General features: G+C 47.4%; 2 protein-coding genes across 19 annotated transcripts in view; both read right to left on the reverse strand.

Annotated features, from left to right (window-relative positions):
* The window catches only part of LOC119845710 (adhesion G protein-coupled receptor E3-like), a 42,143-nt gene extending 22,527 nt beyond the window's left edge, over nt 1–19,616 (reverse strand). Inside the window, exons 1-6 of one of the 10 annotated variants that reach the window (XM_043506859.1) lie at nt 19,224–19,614; nt 13,770–13,970; nt 10,041–10,091; nt 9,633–9,776; nt 8,518–8,661; nt 3,821–3,964 (exon numbers count right to left, since the gene is read on the reverse strand). In XM_043506859.1, the coding sequence (XP_043362794.1) occupies nt 3,821–3,964; nt 8,518–8,661; nt 9,633–9,776; nt 10,041–10,091; nt 13,770–13,797 (511 nt within the window). In that variant the 5' untranslated portion in view covers nt 13,798–13,970; nt 19,224–19,614. Of the gene's footprint in view, nt 1–3,820; nt 3,965–8,517; nt 8,662–9,362; nt 9,577–9,632; nt 9,777–10,040; nt 10,092–10,232; nt 10,465–10,851; nt 11,316–13,769; nt 13,971–19,223 lie in introns of those variants that run through there. The other 9 variants (XM_038378335.2, XM_038378341.2, XM_038378345.2 and 6 more) reach the window with 9 other exon arrangements.
* Nucleotides 19,617–20,868: 1,252 nt separating this feature from the next.
* The window catches only part of ADGRE1 (adhesion G protein-coupled receptor E1), a 29,310-nt gene continuing 27,898 nt past the window's right edge, over nt 20,869–22,280 (reverse strand). For all 9 annotated transcript variants that reach the window (XM_038378326.1, XM_043506857.1, XM_043506858.1 and 6 more), the window contains 2 exons: nt 21,777–21,869; nt 20,869–21,328 (listed from right to left, as the gene is read on the reverse strand). In XM_038378326.1, coding sequence (XP_038234254.1) covers nt 21,323–21,328; nt 21,777–21,869 — 99 coding nt within the window. In that variant the 3' untranslated portion in view covers nt 20,869–21,322. The remainder of the gene's footprint in view (nt 21,329–21,776; nt 21,870–22,280) is intronic.

The raw sequence follows: 22,280 nt of genomic DNA on the forward strand, positions 1-22,280 counted from the left end.
GCCAGCTCCCAGCCAGGTGGTACAGGGAAAGAACTATCAAATAGTCTCTGCAAGGCACACAAATAACTATGCAGGAGATCCCCTTCCTCCCACCTCATGGCTTGCCATTCCTCCTGGTATTTCAAAAGTGTTAATTCCCCACCACAGCAGTCGTATAACTGTTTGCATAACAGTCTACAGAACCCACGATCCACACTGGGAAGCTGCTGCCAAAATGCAAAGGAGAAAACATTGCTAGGAATTGCGCTGCTTTCTCATCAGTCTGCTCTTTCATGGAGAGCAACAGCAGAAAGTCTGCCAAGGGCTCTCAGATTCCAGGCTCATCTGCAGGCAAAAGCGCTTTTGCCGTCTTGAAGAGTCATCCCCTGAGTAATTGGAGATTCACCAACTGGGGAGCTGTAAACAGGAAATTTACAAATCAGCTGAAAGACAGTTTGGCGCTCACATCCTGCCTCCCCACATGACCCAGCAAGGGTATTTCCAGCACACAAGGATCAGGGTGTAAGAAGGGGACAAAAATGCCTGTAACCACCTCTCCTGTCTTCCTTATCTCTGTCTGCTTATAACATCAATGAATCCTTGAAAAACACTGAACTAAGAGGAGTGGTCCCAGAATGAAAGGAAATCCAGCCTGGGAACTGAGAACTGCCTGCAGCATCTTGTGTAGTGAGAAGGATGTTGGCTTCAAATCTTATTTAGCTTGGTAACGTTTAGAAATTAGCTTGAGATTTTATCTTTTTGGTTTTTTTTTTGTAACCAATTCTGATTTTTGTGCCTTACCACTTAAAAACTCTCTCTCTCTCTCTCTCTCATTAATAAACATAGATTCATAGATACTAAGGTCAGAAGGGACCATTCTGATCATCTAGTCCGACCTCCTGCACAACGCAGGCCACAGAATCTCACCCACCCACTCCTACGAAAAACCTCACCTATGTCTGAGCTATTGAAGTCCTCAAATCGTGGTTTAAAGACTTCAAGGAGCAGAGAATCCTCCCTCAAGTGACCCATGCCCCATGCTACAGAGGAAGGCGAAAAACCTCCAGGGCCTCTTCAATCTGCCCTGGAGGAAAATTCCTTCTCGACCCCAAATATGGCGATTAGCTAAACCCTGAGCATATGGGCAAGATTCACCAGCCAGATACTACAGAAAATTCTTTCCTGGGTAACTCAGATCCCATCCATCTAATATCCCATCTCAAGGGATTAGGCCTATTTACCCTGAATATTTAAAGATCAATTAATTACCCAAAATCACATTAAACCATCATACCATCTCTTCCATAAACTTATCGAGTAGAATCTTAAAGCCAGATAGATCTTTTGCCACCATTGCTTCCCTTGGAAGGCTATTCCAAAACTTCACTCCTCTGATGGTTAGAAACCTTCATCTAATTTCAAGTCTAAACTTCCTGGTGGCCAATTTATACCCATTTGTTCTTGTGTCCACATTGGTGCTGAGCTTAAATAATTCCTCTCCCTCTCCTGTATTTATCCCTCTGATATAATTATAGAGAGCAATCACATATCCCCTCAACCTTCTTTTAGTTAGGGTAAACAAGCCAAGCTCCTTAAGTCTCCTTTCATAAGACAAGTTTTCCATTCCTCGGATCATCCTAGCAGACCTTCTCTGTACCTGCTCCAGTTTGAATTCATCCTTTTTAAACATGGGAGACTAGAACTGCACACAGTATTCCAGGTGAGGTCTCACCAGTGCCTTGTATAATGGTACTAAAACCTCCTTATCCCTACTGGAAATACCTCTCCTGATGCATCCCAAAACCACATTAGCTTTTTTCACAGCCATATCACATTGGCAGCTGATAGTCATCCTTTGATCAACCAGTACTCCAAGGTCCTTTTCCTCTTCCTTTACTTCTAATTGATGTGTCCCCAGCTTATAACTAAAATTCTTGTTATTAATCCCTAAATGCATAACCTTACACTTCTCACTATTAAATTTCATCCTATTACTATTACTCCAGTTTACAAGGTCATCCAGATCCTCCTGTATAATATCCCGATCCTTCTCTGAATTGGCAATACCTCCCAGTTTTGTATCATCTGCAAACTTTATTAGCACACTCCCACTTTTTGTGCCAAGGTCAGTAATAAAAAGATTAAATAAGATTGGTCCCAAAACCGATCCCCGAGGAACTCCACTGGTTACCTCCCTCCAGCCTGACAGTTCACCTTTCAGTAGGACCCGTTGTAGTCTCCCCTTTAACCAATTCCTTATCCACCTTTAGATGTTCATATTGATCCCCATCTTTTCCAATTTAACTAATAATTCCCCATGTGGCACGGTATCAAACGCCTTACTGAAATCTAGGTAAATTAGATCCACTGCGTTTCCTTTATCTAAAAAATCTGTTACTTTCTCAAAGAAAGAAAAGGAGTACTTGTGGCACCTTAGAGACTAACAAATTTATTAGAGCATAAGCTTTCGTGAGCTACAGCTCACTTCATCGGATGCATTTAGATGTAAATGCATCCGATGAAGTGAGCTGTAGCTCACGAAAGCTTATGCTCTAATAAATGTGTTAGTCTCTAAGGTGCCACAAGTACTCCTTAAATAACTGAGCTACCTATTCCATATCATGAGTGCTGTGTAAGGACTAATGAACCAAATCTTTAATGGCAAGCCACGGCAGTGTGTTTGGGAAACCTCTACTTGAGATAACAAAGGCTGGTGCATAAACATTACCCTTTGTTGGAATGTCGGACTATCTATGAGCTTACACTGTCCGGAGGTCTACTGAGCAGTTTAAGATACACATTTCTGGGGAGCCAAGGCTGGAAGTGGGGGTATATGGGTGTTTCCCTATATCTATTCATGGATGGCTGCGACATAATTCATGTAAACATCTGGTAGTGATTTTGCAGGCTAGTGGCTGTACATGAGTAGGCCAGGAGTGGCTGGTCTGCCAGTAAAGCAGCGTAAAAGGAACCCCAGGCTAGAGAGTTAAGGGGACACAGCAGTTCAGGTTGCACCCTGGGGAATTTCACAGTAGGAGTGAAGGATGGGAGTTAGGGATGGGGGGTTCTGATCCTGTGGACAGGAATCTTGGCTCTTATTCCAGACACTGGAGCGGAGTGTCCACTAATGGGAACAGACTCTTCTGCATGCTCATACACAAGTCTGGCTCCTTCAGCCTTATTCCCCCCTCCGCCCCCCGCCAACTTGTCCCTGTCCCAGTGCTGTCTCTTCCCATCCCAGTCTACTTTCCCCAGCCAGTCCCAGTCTCCCTCTGCACCCCATCCTCCCCTCTCCAGTCCCAGTCTCCTTCCCCAGCCAGTCCCAGTTCCCCTGCATCCTGGCTCTTCATTCTCTTTGTCTCTCTCCTCTCCTCTTAGTGTCCAGATGTGCCCACTGCCACCAACCCCAACATTTCCCAGTCCCACTGAGTCCCAGTTCCAGTGTCCCTCCAAAATGCTTAGTTTAATCTCATTGTTGTTCCCCCAGCCCAGCTCCTTGACCCAGTCTCTTTATCCGGCCAGTCCTATCTTTCCCCTGCACCCTGGTGCCTGGACAGATCTGTCTCCCTGCCCTACTTCCACATGCTGGTTTGCAGTCCCAGTTTCCCATCCCACCACTTGCACCTGTTTCGCTACCCTCTACTGTTAGCATGTTAGCTCGATGGAAATGTAGACGTACCCTTAATCACTGCAGTATGCTCGCCGGTCAGTAGAGTACACTGATACATAACTTTCTGGCTAGTGTTAGAGCTGGTCCAAATGGCATTAGAACAACCTACATTACAGTCACCCCATTACAGAGCTCCCGCTCACTTAGCTGGGCTCTGGAGCCAATACCCACCTACGCACTTCACTGTTGGATTAGTGAAGTGGTGCTCCTCAGAACTAGATGAAAACCCTTGTTTGCAGGTGCAGTGGTGGCCCCCGGAGAAGTTTTCACAGATTGCAAAAGCAGGACAAGACGACGAATTCCAACACCCATCAACTGTGAAAGGAAGAAGGAACCATGTCATTTAAAGAGAGCAACGGATAATGCTCTTGAACCTTTTGTTTGATTTCTTCAGTGTAGTTCACATTCATTCATTAAGCTAGTTAATCATGCAGTGAGGGAGAAAGAGTGGACCTAACAGAGCGGGTGACTAAGGTGGAAGGACAAAGGCAGCTGGCCACTCCTCTTGAGACATCAGGCAAAGGATCAAGAATAGGCCTCCATCCCTCTCCCCTGAAGCCAGAAAAAACAGGAGGAGGTGGGAATGGTATCTACCCCATGTTCTCCACTTTTATATGACTATGATCTATTTTGCACAAAGTATGCCCTGGGAGGTATAATTTGGAAACTCATAATCTGATGAATATTATTATCTTGTTGCAATGCGTGTAACAAACACTGCATGTGAAACTGAGATTTTCCTGTATAATTATTACTGAAATATGTTGTAATATTGGGTAGTACTCATAAGCCAGTTCCTCAGAGACAAGGACACACTGGCATGCCAGCAACATGCTAAAGAGTCATCCCCTCGTTAATTGGAGATTCACCAACTGGGGAGTTGTCATAAATATAGAGGAAAGGATAGCGTAAAATCGCTCCTTGTCAGCTGTACTAAATCACCTTACCTGTAGGGGTTAAGTAGTTCAAATAACCTAGTTGGCACCTGACCAGAAGGACCAATGAGGAAAGAAGATATTTTCAAATCTGGGGGGATGGGTTAAAGTTTTGTTTGTGTTCTCTCTTTATTGTTCCCTCTCTGGACGGTGGGAGAGGCCAAGCAGGTACAACATCTCCTGAAAATATACCTGGAATAATAGATCTAAAACCACAGAAATTGTAAGTAAGGCAGGGAAATGCGTAAGGGTATCTTTTGTTTTGGCTTGTGAATTCTTCTATGCTACAGTGTTTTAAATCTTTTTATTACCCTGTAAAGTTACCTTCCATCCTGATTTTGCAGGTGTGACTCTTTTACTTTTTCTTTATAAATAAAGTTCTTCTTTTAAGAACCTGATGGATAACAGGATCCTGAAGCCAAAGGGTCTCGTCTGTGCTTACATTGCTAAGGCAATTGGTTGGTATATTATTCTCAAGCCTCCCCAGGAAAGGGGGTGAAGGGATTTGAGGGATATTTTGAGGGGATAGGGAGTCCAATTGACCCTTCCCTGAATTTTTGTGTAAATCACTTGGTGGTGGCAGCAGTACCAACAAGAACAAGGAAAGGAATTTGTGCCTTGGGGAAGTTTTAACCTAAGATGGTAGAATATAACCTTAGGGGGGTCTTTCATGTGGGTTCCCACATCTGCACCAGAGTTCAGAGTGGAGGGAGAACCCTGACAAAAGTTCTAAACAGGAAATTTTCAAATCAGCTGAAAGACAGTTTGGCACTCACATCCTGCCTCCCCATGTGATCCAGCAAGGGTATTTCCAGCACACAAGGATCAGGGTGTAAGAAGGAGGACAAAAATGCCTGTAACCACCTCTCCTGTCTACCTTATCTCTGTCTGCTTATATCATCAATGAATCCTTGAAAAGCACTGAACTAAGGGGAGTGGTCCCAGAATGAAAGGAAATCCAGCCTGGGAACTGAGAACTGCCTGCAGCATCTGGTGTAGTGAAAAGGATGTTGGCTTCAAATCTTATTTAGCTTGGTAACATTTAGAAATTGCTTGAGGTTTTATCTTTTTGGTTTTTTTGTAACCAGTTCTGATTTTTGTGCCTTAACACTTAAAAGCTCTCTCTCTCTCTCATTAATAAACATGTTTTATTGTTTGATCTAAACCAGTGTGTTTGGGAAACCTCTACTTGAGATAAAGGCTGGTGCATAAACATTACCCTTTGTTGGAATGTCGGACTATCTATGAGCTTACATGGTCCGGAGGTCTACTGAGCAGTTTAAGATACACATTTCTGAGGAGCCAAGGCGGGGAGTGGGGGTATATGGGTGTTTCCCTATATCTATTCATGGATGGCTGTGACACAATTCATGTAAACATCTGGTAGTGATTTTGCAGGCTAGTGGCTGTACATGAGCAGGCCAAGAGTGGCTGGTCTGCCCGTAAAGCAGCGTAAAAGGAACCCCAGGCTAGAGAGTTAAGGGGACACAGCAGTTCAGGTTGAACCCTGGGGAATTTCATAGTAGGAATGAAGGATGGAAGTAGGGGGAAGGGAGGTTCTGATCCTGTAAACAGGCTACAATGACTTTTAGTCCAGAAACAGATGAATCACCTGCTAGGGTCACTGCTTTGTGTTCAAATCCATGTCCGCTACCAGTAGCGGCAAGAAATAATTTTGAAGGGTTCTGCTTACGTGCCAGTCAGTAAAGATCTTGACTCCAGAGCTCAATGCTTGGCCATCATTGCAAGCATAAAAGTAACTCCAAAGGTCATGGTCTGAGTGGCCTGGAAGGGGCAAGGTTTCCTGCTGAGACACTCCCCCACGCCAAGGGAGTCATGCAGAAGTGACAGAACCGAGCCTGGCCAGATGCTGGGTGGGGACTCAGAAGTGCTGGGTGCAATTCCTAGCCCTGCCCTGCGCCTTGAGAAAAGCACTTCCCCATGCTGTGATGGTGTTTTCACGTTGTTTATTTAGATTGTGTTCTCTCTGGGGTTAGGGACTCTCTCCCCCTCCATATCTGTGCAACACACTGCCCCACGTGGCCTTGGTCTTTGTGGAGGCCTCTAGGAGCTACAGGAATACAGATTAAAAAAAAATAACCCTTTGCAGCTCTTGTGCGCCTTTCATCCAAGTTTTCAAAGCACTTTGGAAGCTTTAATTCATTCTTTAATTAACTCAGCCAACCCCACTGCGAGAAACAACCTCCATCCAACTGCACACAATCAAATGACAATAAGAGACCATTAGAAAGGTTGCAAAGTCAAACACTCAAATGTTAAGGAATGCCAGAATTAAGGTTGCCAGTCCTGTGTAGCTCTGTCACTTGAGCTCATGGAGTAACAGAGCGCTCATAGGTTGTCAGTATCTATGTGAACCAGCATTAGAGAGATGAAGTACTTAGCCAGCGGGTTTCACAAATGTTTGCTGACAGCAGAGGAATGGGGGAGACTCTGGAATCTTGGCTTCCATTCCAGGCTCTGAATGTGAGTGTGGGCACAGATTCTTCTTTATACTCCACCCCAAGCTTGGCTCCTTCAGCCTCATCCCCCCGAACTTGTCCCTGACCCCGTTCTGTCTCTTCCCATCCCTGGCTCTTGTCCCCATCCTACTCTAAACTCCTCAGGTGTCTCATGCCATCCCAGTTTCCTTGCTCAGCCAGTCCCAGTTCCCCCACATCCCGACTCCTCATCCCATGTGCCTCTCTCCTCCCTTCTAAGTTTCCAGCTGTGCCCACTGCCCCCCAGTATTCCCCAATCCCACTGAGTCCCAGTCCTGGTGTCCCTCAGTCCAAGCTCCTTGTTTTTCCCCCAGCCCAGCTCCTCAACTCAGTCTTTTTCCTTGGCCAGTCCCATTTTCCCCCTGCACCCTGTGCCTGGACTGATCCGTCTCCCTGTCTTACTTCCACACACCAGTTTCCAGTCCCAGTTTCCCATCCCAGTTCCTCATCCAACCTCAGTCTCCTCCACCAAAAACTGTCTCTCAGTTTGACCCCATTTCCCTTCCCAGCTCCCAGGCTCAGTCTCCACCAGTAAATTCCACAGGTTAACACAGCATTGCTTAAAACAAAATTTCCTCTTATCCATTTAGGGGCCAGATTGTGATTAGCAGCCTCCCCCCACACCCTCTCCACAGGCTGCACAAGGGTCACTGCTTCCACCCTGCTGCTCATGGTGATTTGCAGTGCCCCAAAAGAGGGTGGGGAAAGAGGTGGGGCCATAATATGCTCCTCCCCTCTGCACTTGCCAAAGGCTCTGTCTTGCCACATGAACCTGGAATTGCAACATGTGAAGAATCTAACGGGATGGGGGCGGGACATTCCCCATATACCCTGGGCTGCTCAGGGAAAGATTTAGCCCCAGCAGGGCTGTACAGCTCATGGCACCCCTGACCCAGAGCTCTGTGCCTATTGCACAGTCTAATCTTACCCAGCTGCTTTTTGGTTTGACTGGACATCCCCTGGTTCAAGATGGCGGGGGGGAAGATCAACAGGTGTTGGGGGGCTGTGGATCATCCCTTTCCTGCTCTTTTAGGGCACACCTGCACTTCAAGCTGGGGGCGTAATTCCTGGCTAGAAGAGACATACTCATGCTAGCTCCCATCAAGACAGCATGCTAGAAGCAGAGCTTGACCGCAGCAGCGTGATCTAAGGCGCTAGGTACATACCAGAGGCAACTAGCCTGTCCCACCACTTGTACCAGCCTGGCTACCCTCTATTGTTAGCATGCTATCTCCGTGAGCTGGGAATCTACGCTTCCAGCTGGAAGTGTAGACACGGCCTTAGTCACTGCGTTGTGTTTGCCAGTCAGTAGAGTGCATTGATACATGGCTTTTCTGGCAAGAGCTTCTCCCAAGTGCAGTAGAGCAACCTACATTACAGACACCCCATTACAGGGCTCCCGCTCACTTAGCTGGGCGCCGGAGCCGATACTTACCGACACACTCCACTCTTGGATCAGTGAATGGTTCTGCCCCAAAACTAGGCACAAACCCATCTTTGCAAGTGCAGTGGTAGCCCCCAGGGATGTTTTGACAAGTTGCAAGATCAGGACAAGTAGACGAATTCATACAGCTGTCATCTGTGAAAGGAAGAAGGAATCGTGTCATTTAAAGAGAGCAATGGATAACCCTTTGCACTTTTTGTTTGACATCAGTGTTGTTTACATTCATTCATCTGGTTAATCATGCAGCGAGGAAGAAAGGGTGGACCTAGCAGAGCAGGTGGCTGGGGTGGGAGAACCAAGCCAGCCAGCTGACATTTCTGAAGGCATCAGGTGAGGGAACAAATCTCCATCCCTCTCCACCTCCCCTGAAGCCCCAAAAGGAAAAGCAGGTGGAGGTAGGGAAGGTATGGATGGAGGACTGTTGTTGGGGTCAGGGAGGCTCTGAGCTGGCTCCAATGAGTTTTCAACCAACATATGGGTTTCCTAGTCTGCACCAGTGAGTCCCACAGGTTAACACTACATTGTGGGAAATCAAAGCCTTCCTTTTTATCCATTTGATGGTGATGGCCCCCGACATGGTACACAGGGGGCAGGAAGCACACAGAAAACCTCCCTGCAACACCCTCTCCAGCGGTTGCATGAGGTACATTGCTTCCTCCTGCTGGGTCACAGTCCCCCAAATGGGGGTTGAGAAATGGGTAGGCCCACAGTATGCTCCTCCCCTCTGCACTTGCCCAACTGATCACATAGAGGAGGGAAGTGTGTGGGATTCCCCCAGAAGAATGTAGGGGCTTGTGGGGACCCCTACACCCTGGATGGCTCAGCAGCTTCCTCACCCAGGGCTGTGGGCAGTTTGCACGTGGCTGCTTTCCAGTTTCATTGGATGTCCCCGACTTCATTGATGGCCAGATTAACAGGCAGGGGAAGTCAAGTCATTAAATCTCCTGGCCCCGGATCATTTCCTCCTTGGTCTCTTAGTTACATTTCCAGTTAGTGCTCAATGCATCACCTTCTTTGCAAGCTCAACTGCATTAGAGCAAGTGACAGAACTGTCTCCCCTTTCCAGGGCTCCCCCTCACTGAGTTTGACTCAGGGGCTCAAGTCACCTTTGCATTGAACTGTTGGATCAGTGAAGTCTGGGTCCCCTGAAGTGGATACAAACCCAGGTCGGCAGGTACAGTAGTGGCTCTGGATAGTAGAGGTGCACATTGCATGTTTAGGGCATGCAGATGGATCATCACACCTGTTAGCTGTAAAATGAAGAAGGAAACATGGAACCAGCAATGGTCATTTAATTAAAACACAGCCCTATTTAGCCACCAGTGGAGCATGTGGCTTTCTGGTGAGTAGGGAAGAAGGCAGAGACAAAGATCAAGAGATCAGAAGAGAATGAAAAATATGCATAGAGACATAAGGAGGAAATGGGATGGAAAGTTCTTTGCCCATTCAAAGCCCCCTTCCAGTTGCAGGTTCGGATCTGGAGATTTTGTCCAGGTTTCTAAGTATCAACTTACAAGCACTGATGAAGCATTGAGTCCCCTTGAAGCAGATGAGCCAGCAAAAGCCTGAAAGAGGAAAAAAAAACAACCAAGAAGGCTCTTACTGCACTGGGTTTTATTGCTGTTACCCTGTAGGAGGCTGCATGGCTTAGTGGATAGAGCATTAGGCTAGGAGATCAGGGTTTTATTCCTGACTCAGTCACTGACCTGCCAGTTGACCTTGGACAAGTCCTTACCCCTCTCAGTTTCCCCTTGGTCCATCTTTTCTATTTAGACTGTAAGCTCAAGGCGAGCATTGTGTCCATACAGCGCCTAGCACAGAAAGGTCCTGATACCGGTGGAGACCCCCAGCACTTCTGGAATATAGTCTATAGATAATAAAAGCAATTTTGGGGGGCTTACGGTGGGCCAAACCCTCCTTGTGGGGGAGGATGGGGACCTGTAAAACAGTAGGGTTGGAAAGATTTAATTTTTATTGGTAGATGTTGGTAAACGTCAGTTTCGCCATACACAAACCCATGAAAAAAATTTCCATCAACAATTGAAATTGACCGAAAGGAAAAGAAAGAAAAATGTTGCTTGAGAACTTATTACCATATATAAAGTAAATATCCTTAAATCAAATTGTGACGTGACATTGACAATTTGTGTTTTAACAATGACAGAGCTTTAAATTTTTGAATCTCAGGGTCTATTGTCATTAAGCAAATACTGTCAGACTCCCTCCTCCCCCATGGCCTGACCCCTCCATAATTTCCCACAACCAAGAACATTTAAATCAATAAAAATAAAAGAAATAAAATCAAGTTGTGCTCAGCCTACAAACCAGTGTGGCTCTATTGACTTTAGCAGAGCTACAGCATCTGATGAGCTGACCTCAGTCGTTGAAACCCACAGGGAGTTTTGTCTGAGTAAACACTGAGTGAGGACATTCAGGGTTTATCTCATTTCCAGGCCTATGTTGTAAGAGAGTGACTCACTTCTCCTATTGCCCAATGTCCCCACTACACATTTTTCAAATCATCTCAGAAACCAGTTTCAAAGCTATTTCTTTGTAACCTGCTGCCGTAGTACACATCAGCTGACCCTCTGCTCCTTTCACTGATAGCTGAGCCTCAGAAACTTGCTTTGGATGCCACCATCAGAAGCCCAACTGCTCAGGAAAAACCCCTCTGGAGCTGGGAATGCAGGTGGAATTCTCAGAAGTTTATATCTGTTCCCTGCACTGTAGCAGCCCCAGAGAATGGCTACTTGATACTTCCTCTTCCACACTCAGCTGGAACTAAGAAATGCAGGGGCACATGGTGATGATTTAAAAACAAAGGGACCAAACCTTTTTTGGATGAACAATATTTTCACCTGATCCTTATTTTACCCCCCAATGGATTCAGCAATTTACAGTAAAACAGGTCATGCCAGGCACAGTAGAAGCAGATTTCAGAGTAGCAGCCGTGTTAGTCTGTATCCACAAAAAGAAAAGAAGGATTTGTGGCATCTTAGAGACTAAAATTTATTTGAGCATAAGCTTCGAAAGCTTAACAAATTTATTTGAGCATAGTCTCTAAGGTGCCACAAGTAGAAGCAGAGGATCTCACAACCCTTGGCCGAGGGCTTTTCCCAGCTCTCACTGCTTTGTATTTGAGATACAGCACTTTGCAGCCCATTACATGAGGCTCTTTTCCTTGTGGATTCAAGATAGCTGGACGTTAGAGGAAGGAGGTTCTGGAACCGTTTTCCCAATAGGACTAGTGGTGGCAGATAACCCAACCAGTCTGAAGATGGAATTAATCCCATTCATATGGCAGGACTATTATATGACAGGAGGGGCCTGGACTCAATGACCCAGATGTTCCCATGTCCTAAGGAAGTTTTACTAACTAAATCCACCGTTTGTTATATGGCTGCTCCAAGTTGCATCACGAGTTAGGACAGTTCTCAAACTTGCCAGACTACTGTACCCCTTTCGGGAGTCTGATTTGTCTTGCATACCCTCAAATGCAACTCACTTAAAAGCGACTTGCTTACAAAATCAGACATAAAAATACAGAAGTGTTATAGCATGCGATTACTGCAAAATTGCTGACTCTCTCATTGTTACCATATCATTATAAAATAAATCAATTGGAATATAAATACTGTACTTACATTTCAGTGGATAGTACATAAAGCAGTATAAACAGTCATTGTCTGTATGAAATTTTAGTCTGTACTGACTTTCGCTAGTGCTTTTTATGTCGCCTGTTGTAAGACTAGGCAAATATCTAGATGAGTGGATGTACCCCCTGGAAGACCGCTGCATACCCCCAGAGGCATGTGTACCCCTGGTTTAGAACCACGAAGTTAGGATAAAGCTCTGGGGGCTAGTCTGGTCCCAGTTGCACTGGTAACTATCTACAATTACTTCACTAAAGTCAACAAGAAAAATGGGAGTCTTGCAATTAAGGCTCGATCCACAAAGGTATTTAAGGGTCTAAATCCCAGATCCACAAAACCCATGCTTAGCTGCCCCCTAACCCTGTAAATGCCTAAACTCACAGGGTGAAACTTTCTCTAGGCACCTGAGTTTCTGCCTTTGGGCACATAGCCTGTTTGCCTTGCTCTTGATGCCTATCTCACACCTAAGCCCCACAAATTGGGGGGTGGGGGCCCCAACCTTGTAGGCATGCTCAGAGCACACCTCCTGGACTAGGTCCCCTTCAAAATTGGGGGAGGGGGAAAAGCAGTGGGGGCACCTTGTTCATAGCTTTTAGCCTGGGGTTAGCTCACTCGCCTGGATTGCGGGAGACCCAGGCTCAATTCCCTCTTGTGTCTGATAGGGGAGGGGGGGGGGAAGGGATTTGAACAGGGGGTTTTCTGCCTATCAAGAGTGTGTCCTAACCATTGTGCTACCAAAGTCTGTTGTATTTAATTAGTTATACAAAGCAGAAGAGCTCAAAGAGCCATTGGAGCGGGGGAGTGGACACTGGGTCTCCCGTGTCCCAAGCTAACACCCTCACTGCAGAATCACTCTCACTCAGTCTGTGGCCCAATGACTATCCCCAAAAGAGCCAGGACAATTAGAGGATTGGAGCACATGTGTAGATGAAAGATTCAAAGAGCTCAATCTATTTAGTTTAAGGAAGAGAAGGTTAAGGGGTGACTTGATTACCATTATAAACATCTACATAGGAACAAATATTTAATATTGGGCTTTTTAATCTAGCAGAGAAAGGTGTAACACAATCCAATGGCAGGAAGAGGGTAATTACATTTTAGACAGTGAGGGTAATTAACCATTAGAACAATTTACCAAGGGTCATGATAGATTTCCCATCCCTGATGATTTGAAAAAATCAAGATCAGATGTGTTTCTAAAAGATCTGCTCCAGAAATTATTTTGGGGGTAGTTCTATGGTCTATGTAGACAGGAGATCATATTAGATGCTCACACTAGTCCTATCTAGCCTTAGAATCTATGGTTTATTAACTTTATCAATGATGATTTTAGGTTTTCTTCTAGGTCATTGGTAAAATGAGTGTTCATTTCAAGAGTCTCAGATCTAGGCTGAATGCCCATCAGTGAAGGGCCTTACAAAGATCCCAACATAATTATTGCAGCAGCAGCCAGTCATGGACCCTTGTGCTAGGCACTGTATGAACAGAGAACAAAGAGAGTTTTCCTACCCCAGAGACCTTAAGCCAAGATATATTTTTTTTTGCCAAGCCCCCGTTGGAAGAAAATAACCCAATTCCTTTCAAACTTACCTAGAAGGAGGGAGATAAGCTGCTTCATAGTGGCCACTGCCTTCTGCAGCCAGGCAAGAAAACCACATCTACTTTATTCTGTTGTGATCTTTCTCAGAGGAAGTTTGCTGAGTGACACCAGTTTTACTGGGGCTTTTTATCATGGTGCCTTATCTCAGCTGTGTCTCTCTTTGGAAGGTGTGAGGGAGCAAGGCCAGATGTCTATAGAAAGGTAGTCTTATTGGGATCCGGGAAGTGGGCGGGCGAAGCCCGTCCACTGCTAAAGGGTCCCCCCCCAGCCTAAAAGGGGGATCCACAGGACCTAGATACCCAAAAAATTCCGGGGGACAACTAATAAAATAACAGGGACAGGAGTGAGGTCAAAGGGTCAAAAGAAGGGAACCGGACGGGGACACCGAGCAGAGAACCCCGGACAGAGCCCACTGCTCCTCAAAGGCGTCAATATAGAAAAGTAGTGGGAAATAGATCTATTAGCTCCAGGCTAAACAAATCCCTGGTACCAGGATAAGTTAAATGGCAGCTTCTCCAGGTCAATTAAGACACCTGGGGCCAATTAAGAGCTTTCCAGAAGGCAGGGAGGACTAGGGCTGGTGCAAGGATATTTTGTGCCCTAGGCTAAACTTCCACCTTGCTTCTCTCCCCCACCCCCATCAGTTCATTGAGGGGCAAATCCCAATGATTATAGCTCTAACTGCACCTGTTACCTCTTGATTATTAAAAAGATATTTCTTAATGATCAGTAATGAATATAGTACAAGGGCAGAGGGGATATTTTATTATTGGGTTATAAATCTTTTTCTCTTATAATATAAATCATACATGCTGCTAAGAAGGAAGGTCTTGAATGTGAGTCATGTGCTGGGGAGTAAGCAGATCCATGTTCTATTCCCAGCTTTTCCTCAGAATTCCTGCAACACACAAATTCTCCTCCCTTGCAAGGCAACTCAGAGGAACATCTAGAAGAGCTAGCTTCTACATAGACATATCCTTGGGCCAACATGACACCCATATGCCTCATTTTCAATGGAATAGGCACATTGCCTCCCAAGAACTCCAGCGAGCAGGGATAGGGCATGTTTAAACCATGTACTATGTGTCCTGGGGTGCAGAACAACACTAATCTGTCTGCTTATGGTTCAAGAGCACTTCAAATGCCATTGCATCTACTAACTGGTGATTACACAATACAGCACTGAAGTACTTGCATAACTTCAACCATGTGAGTAGTCCTGCTATGTTTAAAGTTACTCACAGGCTTCAGTGCATGATACATAGTAAATGATAGTCCCCAGGTGTTTACAGTCTGAAGATATGATACAACAGGTGCATAGACAAACAACTGGGCAGGTTGTCAGTGGTGCGTATGGCTGTGGGATGTTTCTTTTAGAATGAAATCCAAATTAATAAATCAAGTCACTTGGCATAGCCTACCAAGAATCAACTTTGCAGTTGACAAATCCCACTCAGTTAATTGCTCATCTAACTTTCATGAAAATCTAGGCTCTTTATCTCTTAGATAAAAAATGTATTTCTCTCTCCCATCCTCTGGAAACCAAACTACTTGGTGGCTTCGTTGATATGAGTTCATTGTTTTTCATTTGACTTTCAAAACATGCTGTGCAAATATTTGAGTAAACTATCTCAAAAGGCAGAAAAGCGGGGGAGGGAAGGTTGTTTTTCCATACTCAACTTTCAAAATCATTTTCTTTCTTTGTGAATTGTTAACAATATAAAGTTAGGTTTCAGAGTAGCAGCCGTGTTAGTCTGTATTCGCAAAAAGAAAAGGAGTACTTGTGGCACCTTAGAGACTAACAAATTTATTAGAGCATAAGCTTTCGTGAGCTACAGCTCACTTCATCGGATGCATTTGGTGGAAAAAACAGAGGAGAGATTTATATACACACACAATCTCTCCTCTGTTTTTTCCACCAAATGCATCCGATGAAGTGAGCTGTAGCTCACGAAAGCTTATGCTCTAATAAATTTGTTAGTCTCTAAGGTGCCACAAGTACTCCTTTTCTTTTTGCGAATATAAAGTTAGTAAAACAAGACTTTTTTAAAGATGTGCTGGTCCAAGTATAAACCAACTCACTTTGTATAAACATATTAAAATACTTTATATTTACTTCTCAACTATGTAATTGGTCGTTTTGTATCTGAAATCTGAAGAATATTCCCATCTTGCATGATAAACTATAATCTAGGGCTTCTTCTGAATTCTGTACCATTGTTCTGTAATGTAACCAAGATTTTCAATGGTGAACACAGAATCTGCATTTCAAACACAAAACACAAACGGCCAAAAATGCAATGTGATGGGATATCAAGCTATTGAAGAACCCTAAATATGCATTTATGCGCTGGTCTCCGTGAACCCCCCCGACTCCGCCCACGCCGTGCTCGGGCTCTGCGACTCCCGGGCATGTGAGCTGCCGCCGCAGCCGGGACACAGGGCCCTGAGCCTGCTCCAGGAGGGGCAGTGGCGGCTCACATGCCTGGAGCCGCAGAACCCGAGCACGGTGAGGGGGGAGCCGGGAGGTACACGGGGGCTGCCGCCCGCATGCATTTGCTGCAGCCTGCAGGAGCCGCCCCGGGGCGCTGGGCCGTAGCCTGGGCAGGAGGGGCAGGGGGCGCGGCTGCTCCCTGCTAGTGGCGCCGCCGCCTTTGCAGGGCTCGCCGCCCCCGCAAGCTGACGCTCTGGCTCTCCGGTGCCTCCGGAAGGTGGCTTCTCCCTGCCAAGCCAGGGCACCACTTTTTGGTGCCCCCAACCACTTAGCGCCCTGGGCCACCGCCTAGTTCACCTAGTGTTGCACCAGCCCTGGGGAGAACGCCATGTTGATTGGGACACCTGAAGCCAATCAGGGGCTGGCGGAAACTAGTTAAAAGCCTCCCAGTTAGTCCGGTGGGCACACGTGTCAGGAGCTGTGGGAGGAAGTTGTGCTGTTGGAGAGGCTGAGCAGGACACACCATATCAGGCACAAGGAAGGAGGCCCTGAGGTAAGGGTGAAGTGGAGCTTGACGAAGTGGGGGGCTGCTGTGGGGAAGTAGCCCAGTGAATTGTACATGTCATATTTCTAAAAGGTCAGCTACCATAGCTGATACTATTAGGGTCCCTGGGCTGGAGCCCGGAGTAGAGGGCAGGCCTGGGCTCCCCCCTTTGCCCCCTGATTAATCACTGAGACTGGGAGACAACAGAGACTGTGCAAGGAAGGATAACTTCTCCTCACCTCCCTCACTGGCTTATGATGAAAATGGCCCAGTAGACTGTGACCCTTGTCTCTAGAGAGAGAAGGGTTACGTGGAGGGTCACGGTGAGCCTCTGAGGCTAGCGAAGTCCGCCAGGAAACGTGGGACCCACGGAGGCAAGGACAGAGCTTTGTCACAACGGATACACCTCCCCTACCCACGATGGCCTTTAAGCATCTCGCTAATGTTTGTTATGAGGGTAAACCTACCTCCAGTGGTGCTGGCACTAGGGGTGCTGCCATGCCTCCCAGGTTGAAGCAGAAATAACAAATGCCAAATACATGATTTCCATCAGCAGCACTCCCCTCCCACTATAAAAATTGTTCCAGCTTCCCTGCCTTCCTCCCTGCAATCTACAGGAAGGAAAGTAACAGGGGAAACTGTTCTCCTTTCTTTTCGGGAACTGAAACTGGCTAATAATAATAGTGGGATGTGAAGGCTTTAAATAACCTCATGGATGGTTTCTGGGACCCACATGTGACATTCTATAGCTTGGGGGAGTGTCCTGTAACCCCCATATTCCTCATTTTTATATAATTGTGATCTTACATATAAAGCCTTGTAAGGTGTCAGGGGAGAGGTTACAATCTGCTGAAAGTCATGTCTCTATCCATAGATGTGTATCATTAATGCATATGAAGTTACGAGAATTGTGTTGTATGGTTGTCACTAAAACATGCTGTAAGTTGGGGAATCCGCCAGGTATTCGCTCCCCAGAGTCAACAGCAAGGAAAGTAACCAACACCCGGGTGTGGCGTCAAACAACCCATCAACAGCCATTGTCCAGCAAGGGAGCTACAATTCAATGACTCACCTGCATGAGGCCACACCAGGAGAACTGCTCAACCTTGCCTGGAGACTCAGCAATGCCCCCCAGACATGTCTGGACTTGTGCTCCCCAAGCACATGGGACTGAGGGTATAAAACGGAACCCAGTGGCCACAAGCTGGGCCTTTCTCCTTCACCCACCTGTGCTGCAAGCAACAAGGACACTCTGAAGACTCCAAATGACGGGACTGGCCCAGATTTCAAGGGTGAAATCTGTGTACTATGAACCGCAATATCCAGTGGGATGAGAAAACTGCTTAATCTAGATGTTGCCCAGTCTAACAGGGTTGAAAGTTTAGACTGCGTGCTTTTTTCTTTTTTCTTTTCTTTTCTTTTGGTAGCTAACTCTGACATTTTTGCCTATAACTTTTGCCTTTCCTGCTGGAGTAGGAAGTTGTTCTGGGGCTCGGGGCTGACTGTACAGCTTATAGAAAGGGAAACAAAGACCCTGTGCCCCATCTCTATTTCATGCCAGCCCCTTTAGGCCACTCTAGCAGCATAAAGTGGACAGATATGCCCCCCCCGTAAACGTCCCATGGGCAGGGGGCCTTGCTAGCTGGCGTAGGGGTCCTGCATCCCCCTGCTCCTGGAGTAGAAGGCAAATCAGGGGCATGACCAGAGTACACTGCACTACAGCTCTTCCCTGCTCCCCAGGAGGCTATAGGTTGCAGCATAAGTTAGAACAGCTTCGAGGCTGCTCTAATTTACACAGAGGGCTGGGCAGAGTTCTGAATGGCCCCAGAATAGAAGGAACACAACATTTCTTCTGACTTAGCTGCTGTAGGGTCTCTCCCCACAAGCCCTACTCTGCTATGGAATGACTCTCACTTCTGGATATGTCTGAAGCGGAGGTCATGGGGCCCAACTGGGCCAGCCAGCCAGGGCTCTAGCACCTGACTGCCAGCGTTCCTGGCACTGACCTAGGCACTGTGTTCGCAGCACTATGCCTCAGAGAACATGAGGTAACACATCACAGCGGATCTCGTGCTCTGCTGCTAGGGGACAGCTGTGGGGATCAAGAACCCTGGTAGGGAGAACAATGGGGAGTTGTGGGGAGGGAAGAGAAGAGTCTACATACTATGAGTCCCCATCCGGCCAGCACTGCAAGGGTTAACATAGCATGCAGCACCAATCTCTCTGCTTTACCCCTGCAGCTTTCTGCTGCCTTATCTCCATGCCAGAGCTCAGGGCCCCTCCTTGGTTTCTTGCAGCAGCTCTTATCACCCTGGTGCAGGATGGTAGCATTTCTTGTGAAAGAAACTTCCCCTTTGAAGCCACAAGCTGGGTTTCCAAGAACTGCCCTGCAGGCCCACGTATGAGAACCAAGAAGCACCCCGGGGGGGGGGGGGGGGCCCTCATGGTGGCTAAGGGTATACCTACATTGCAACCAGGAGGTGTGACCACTGCACTTCTAGACATATCTGAGCCAACGGTCAAGTCGCGCCGGAACGCTCCGGCACACCGTTCCGGCACTTTCCTGGCATCTTGCGATACTTCCAGTACTTACATTCCAGCACGGCTTGAGCGCTGCATCAGCCCCTGCTCTGAGCTAGCTTTATCTAGCTAGATCACGGCTAGCTCGAGTATTAATAGCAGTGAAGTCCCAGTAGCGTGGGCAGTGGCTGCTCAAACATATACCTGGGGTCCTGGGCTAGCAGCAGGCAGCCAGCTGCTCCTCGAGCTAGCTAGACATGTCTGTTGTATGTCTGCTCATGCTGCAGTCCCACATCCCCAGCTGCAGCATAGATATACCCGAAGGTACGTCTCTCCCCCCACCCATTGGACTGTAATGTACCAGGATCACTGCTGGGTCCCTAAGCTAGAGGGAAAGGACCGAGGCAGAACTAATAATACTTCACTCTTATACAGTTATGGGGGGAGGGATAGCTCAGTGGCTTGAGCATTGGCCTGCTAAACACAGGGTTGTGAGTTCAATCCTTGAGGGGGCCATTTAGGGATCCAGGGCAAAAATTGGGGATTGGCCCTGCTTTAAGCAGGGGTTGGACTAGATGACCTCCTGAGGTCCCTTCCAACCCTGATATTCTATGAATATCTAGTTCTTTTCATCAGTAGATCTCAAAGCACGTAGAGGGCTCCCTGCTACCCAGTTCGAAAGCTTGCTAGTAGCAGGTGACATAATCCACCACAGCCCAGGGAAGGTATAACAGGGTTCCTGGAGGATAGGGCCATCGCTGGCTGTTAGCCAAGACAGCTAAGCCTCCAACGGCCAGAAGCTGGGACTGGATGACAGGGGATGGATCACTTGCTAATTGCCCTGTTCCGTTCATTCCCTAGGAAGCATCTGACACGGGCCGTGGTCAGAGACAGGTTACTGAGCGAGATGGACCATTGCTCTGACCCACTATGACCGTTCTTGAGATAATCACATCCTGAGGTGGAGAGGGGGCTGGTGGCCACATGGGAGCCTGACAGCTGGCTGTGGCACTAAGGCTATGCACCGGGCAGCCTGACAGCTGGAGCTGAAGGGCTGGGATCCAGGCAAAGTCGCACCCTGGTGATGGCAGAGGGGCAGCAGCACATGTGGGGGGTGCGCACTGGTCCCAACAAGACCATGGACAAAAGAACCGAGCTCTGGCTCATTGCCTCCAAGAGTGGGGGGGGCCCCGGAGCAGGGCAGAGACAGGACTCTGCACAGATGCCTATAAAGGGGGGGTCCTGTATACAGACCCACTGGTTCCCTCAGGCACTCTAGCTCCCAGGCTGTACTTCCTGATGTCGCCATTAGGCGTCTCTCCAAATCCTGGCTTGCATTAAGCAGTCATGGAGCAGGGAGTGCAGGCTATACTGAATTCATAGGACAGCAATACTGGGCATGCTAGACAGCACCTCCTTGCTGTCAGGGAGCACTAGGAACTGCATTTAGACTGAGCATTGTGGGGATTCGGGACGTGGCTGCTTGTACCCCATTTCCAGCCACTAGAGGGAGAAACAATTTAGCCTGAATATTTTAGGGTGTAGAAACAAAACCACTCGAGGAGGCATTTTAAAAGACACCACAAAGTCATGCATTCAAAATCAAACTCATTTTACAGTATTGAAATGGCACAGACATGCAAAAACCTGCTCAGATTTCGGGGGACTGAAGGATTGGGGGAAAAAACCCACAATAAATAAGGAGAAAGGGAATCTCAGAAAAGGAGCAGCGGACCAGGGCTGGACTAAGCTATATGTGCCACTGTCTAGGGAGTGTAACTTGTTCTAACTACTAGACCCCACAGCCGGGGGTAGAAGAACCCAGGAGTCCTGACTGCCAGCACCCCCAGCTCTAATCCTCACACCCCACTCCCCTTCCCAGCCGACTGCTTTAACCCCGGGATCACACTCCAGCCTAGACAGCTGGGAGGTTAGTTTCGAAGTTCTGATCCTGCAAGCATTTTAAAGAAGGCGGATTCAAGTTCTGCAATAAGCTCTTCCTTCTCCTATGGCGCAACAGCATCTCCTGCCTCCCGGCCAGACCGTCAGCCCTGCAAGGAATGAGAGACACCGGCATGGTTCCGGAGGGGAAAACACAAGCTCCCAAGAGGGTTTTGATATCAGGTGAGTGGGATCAGGCCTTCTGTGCCCTCAGATTTAACCCTGACTTCAAGCTCCTAGCATAGCAGATTTCCATGTCTATCGGTGTCACTGGGGCTTCCCCCAGTGCTCCTAAGTCCCTGAGGGCTGGTCTGCACCCAGCTTTTGTACCAATTTAACGCCATCAGTCCAGACACCATGTCTGCCCTGCACCGGGGAGTCCTGACTCCCAGCCCCCTTTGCTCTAACCACTAGACCCACCCCACTTCCAGCACCCAGAACAGAACCCAGGAGTCCTGACTCCCAGTCCAGTGCTGTAACCCTGCCCAGATCTCGCCTGGATTCTGGATGCATCTGGTGAGGGTTCAGCAAAGATCGCAGGGACATTGGCTCTCTCACCGCTTTGCTGCTGGTGGCTAAAGTAGACATGGAGACGTCGGAAATGTAGGACTTGGGTTTGCAGGTGAACCATCTCTTATACTCCTCCCGCACCTGGAGATGCAGAGACAGTCAGTGGTGCTGCACTGCTAACAAATGGGAGAAGATCTCTTCTCTCTATGCCTTATCTCCATTTCTAACGTGCCCAGCACCTCAGCATCGGGGCATTATGCAGATGAATAAGAGCTGCATCTAATCCTGCCTGATAAAAGGGACTGGAACCCCTGATGCTGTCATTGGGGCTTGTTCACTGTTACCCATGCAGAGACTTATAGCTATTTATGCTCCCCCCTCCTCTATGCCTTGGTACAAGTTAGAGCAGCCTCAGGGCTGCTGTAACACTCTGCTTCCTGTGGCAGCAGAGAATACCCATAGTGCAATGCACACTAGCTTTGCACCCAATCCACCTCCTGCTCTGGAAGCAGAGGAGCTATGCATGGAAGGGGATTCTCAGAAGGCTTTTCG

The sequence above is a fragment of the Dermochelys coriacea genome, chromosome 20 (genome assembly GCF_009764565.3).
Source record: "Dermochelys coriacea isolate rDerCor1 chromosome 20, rDerCor1.pri.v4, whole genome shotgun sequence".
Lineage (NCBI taxonomy): Eukaryota > Metazoa > Chordata > Testudines > Dermochelyidae > Dermochelys > Dermochelys coriacea.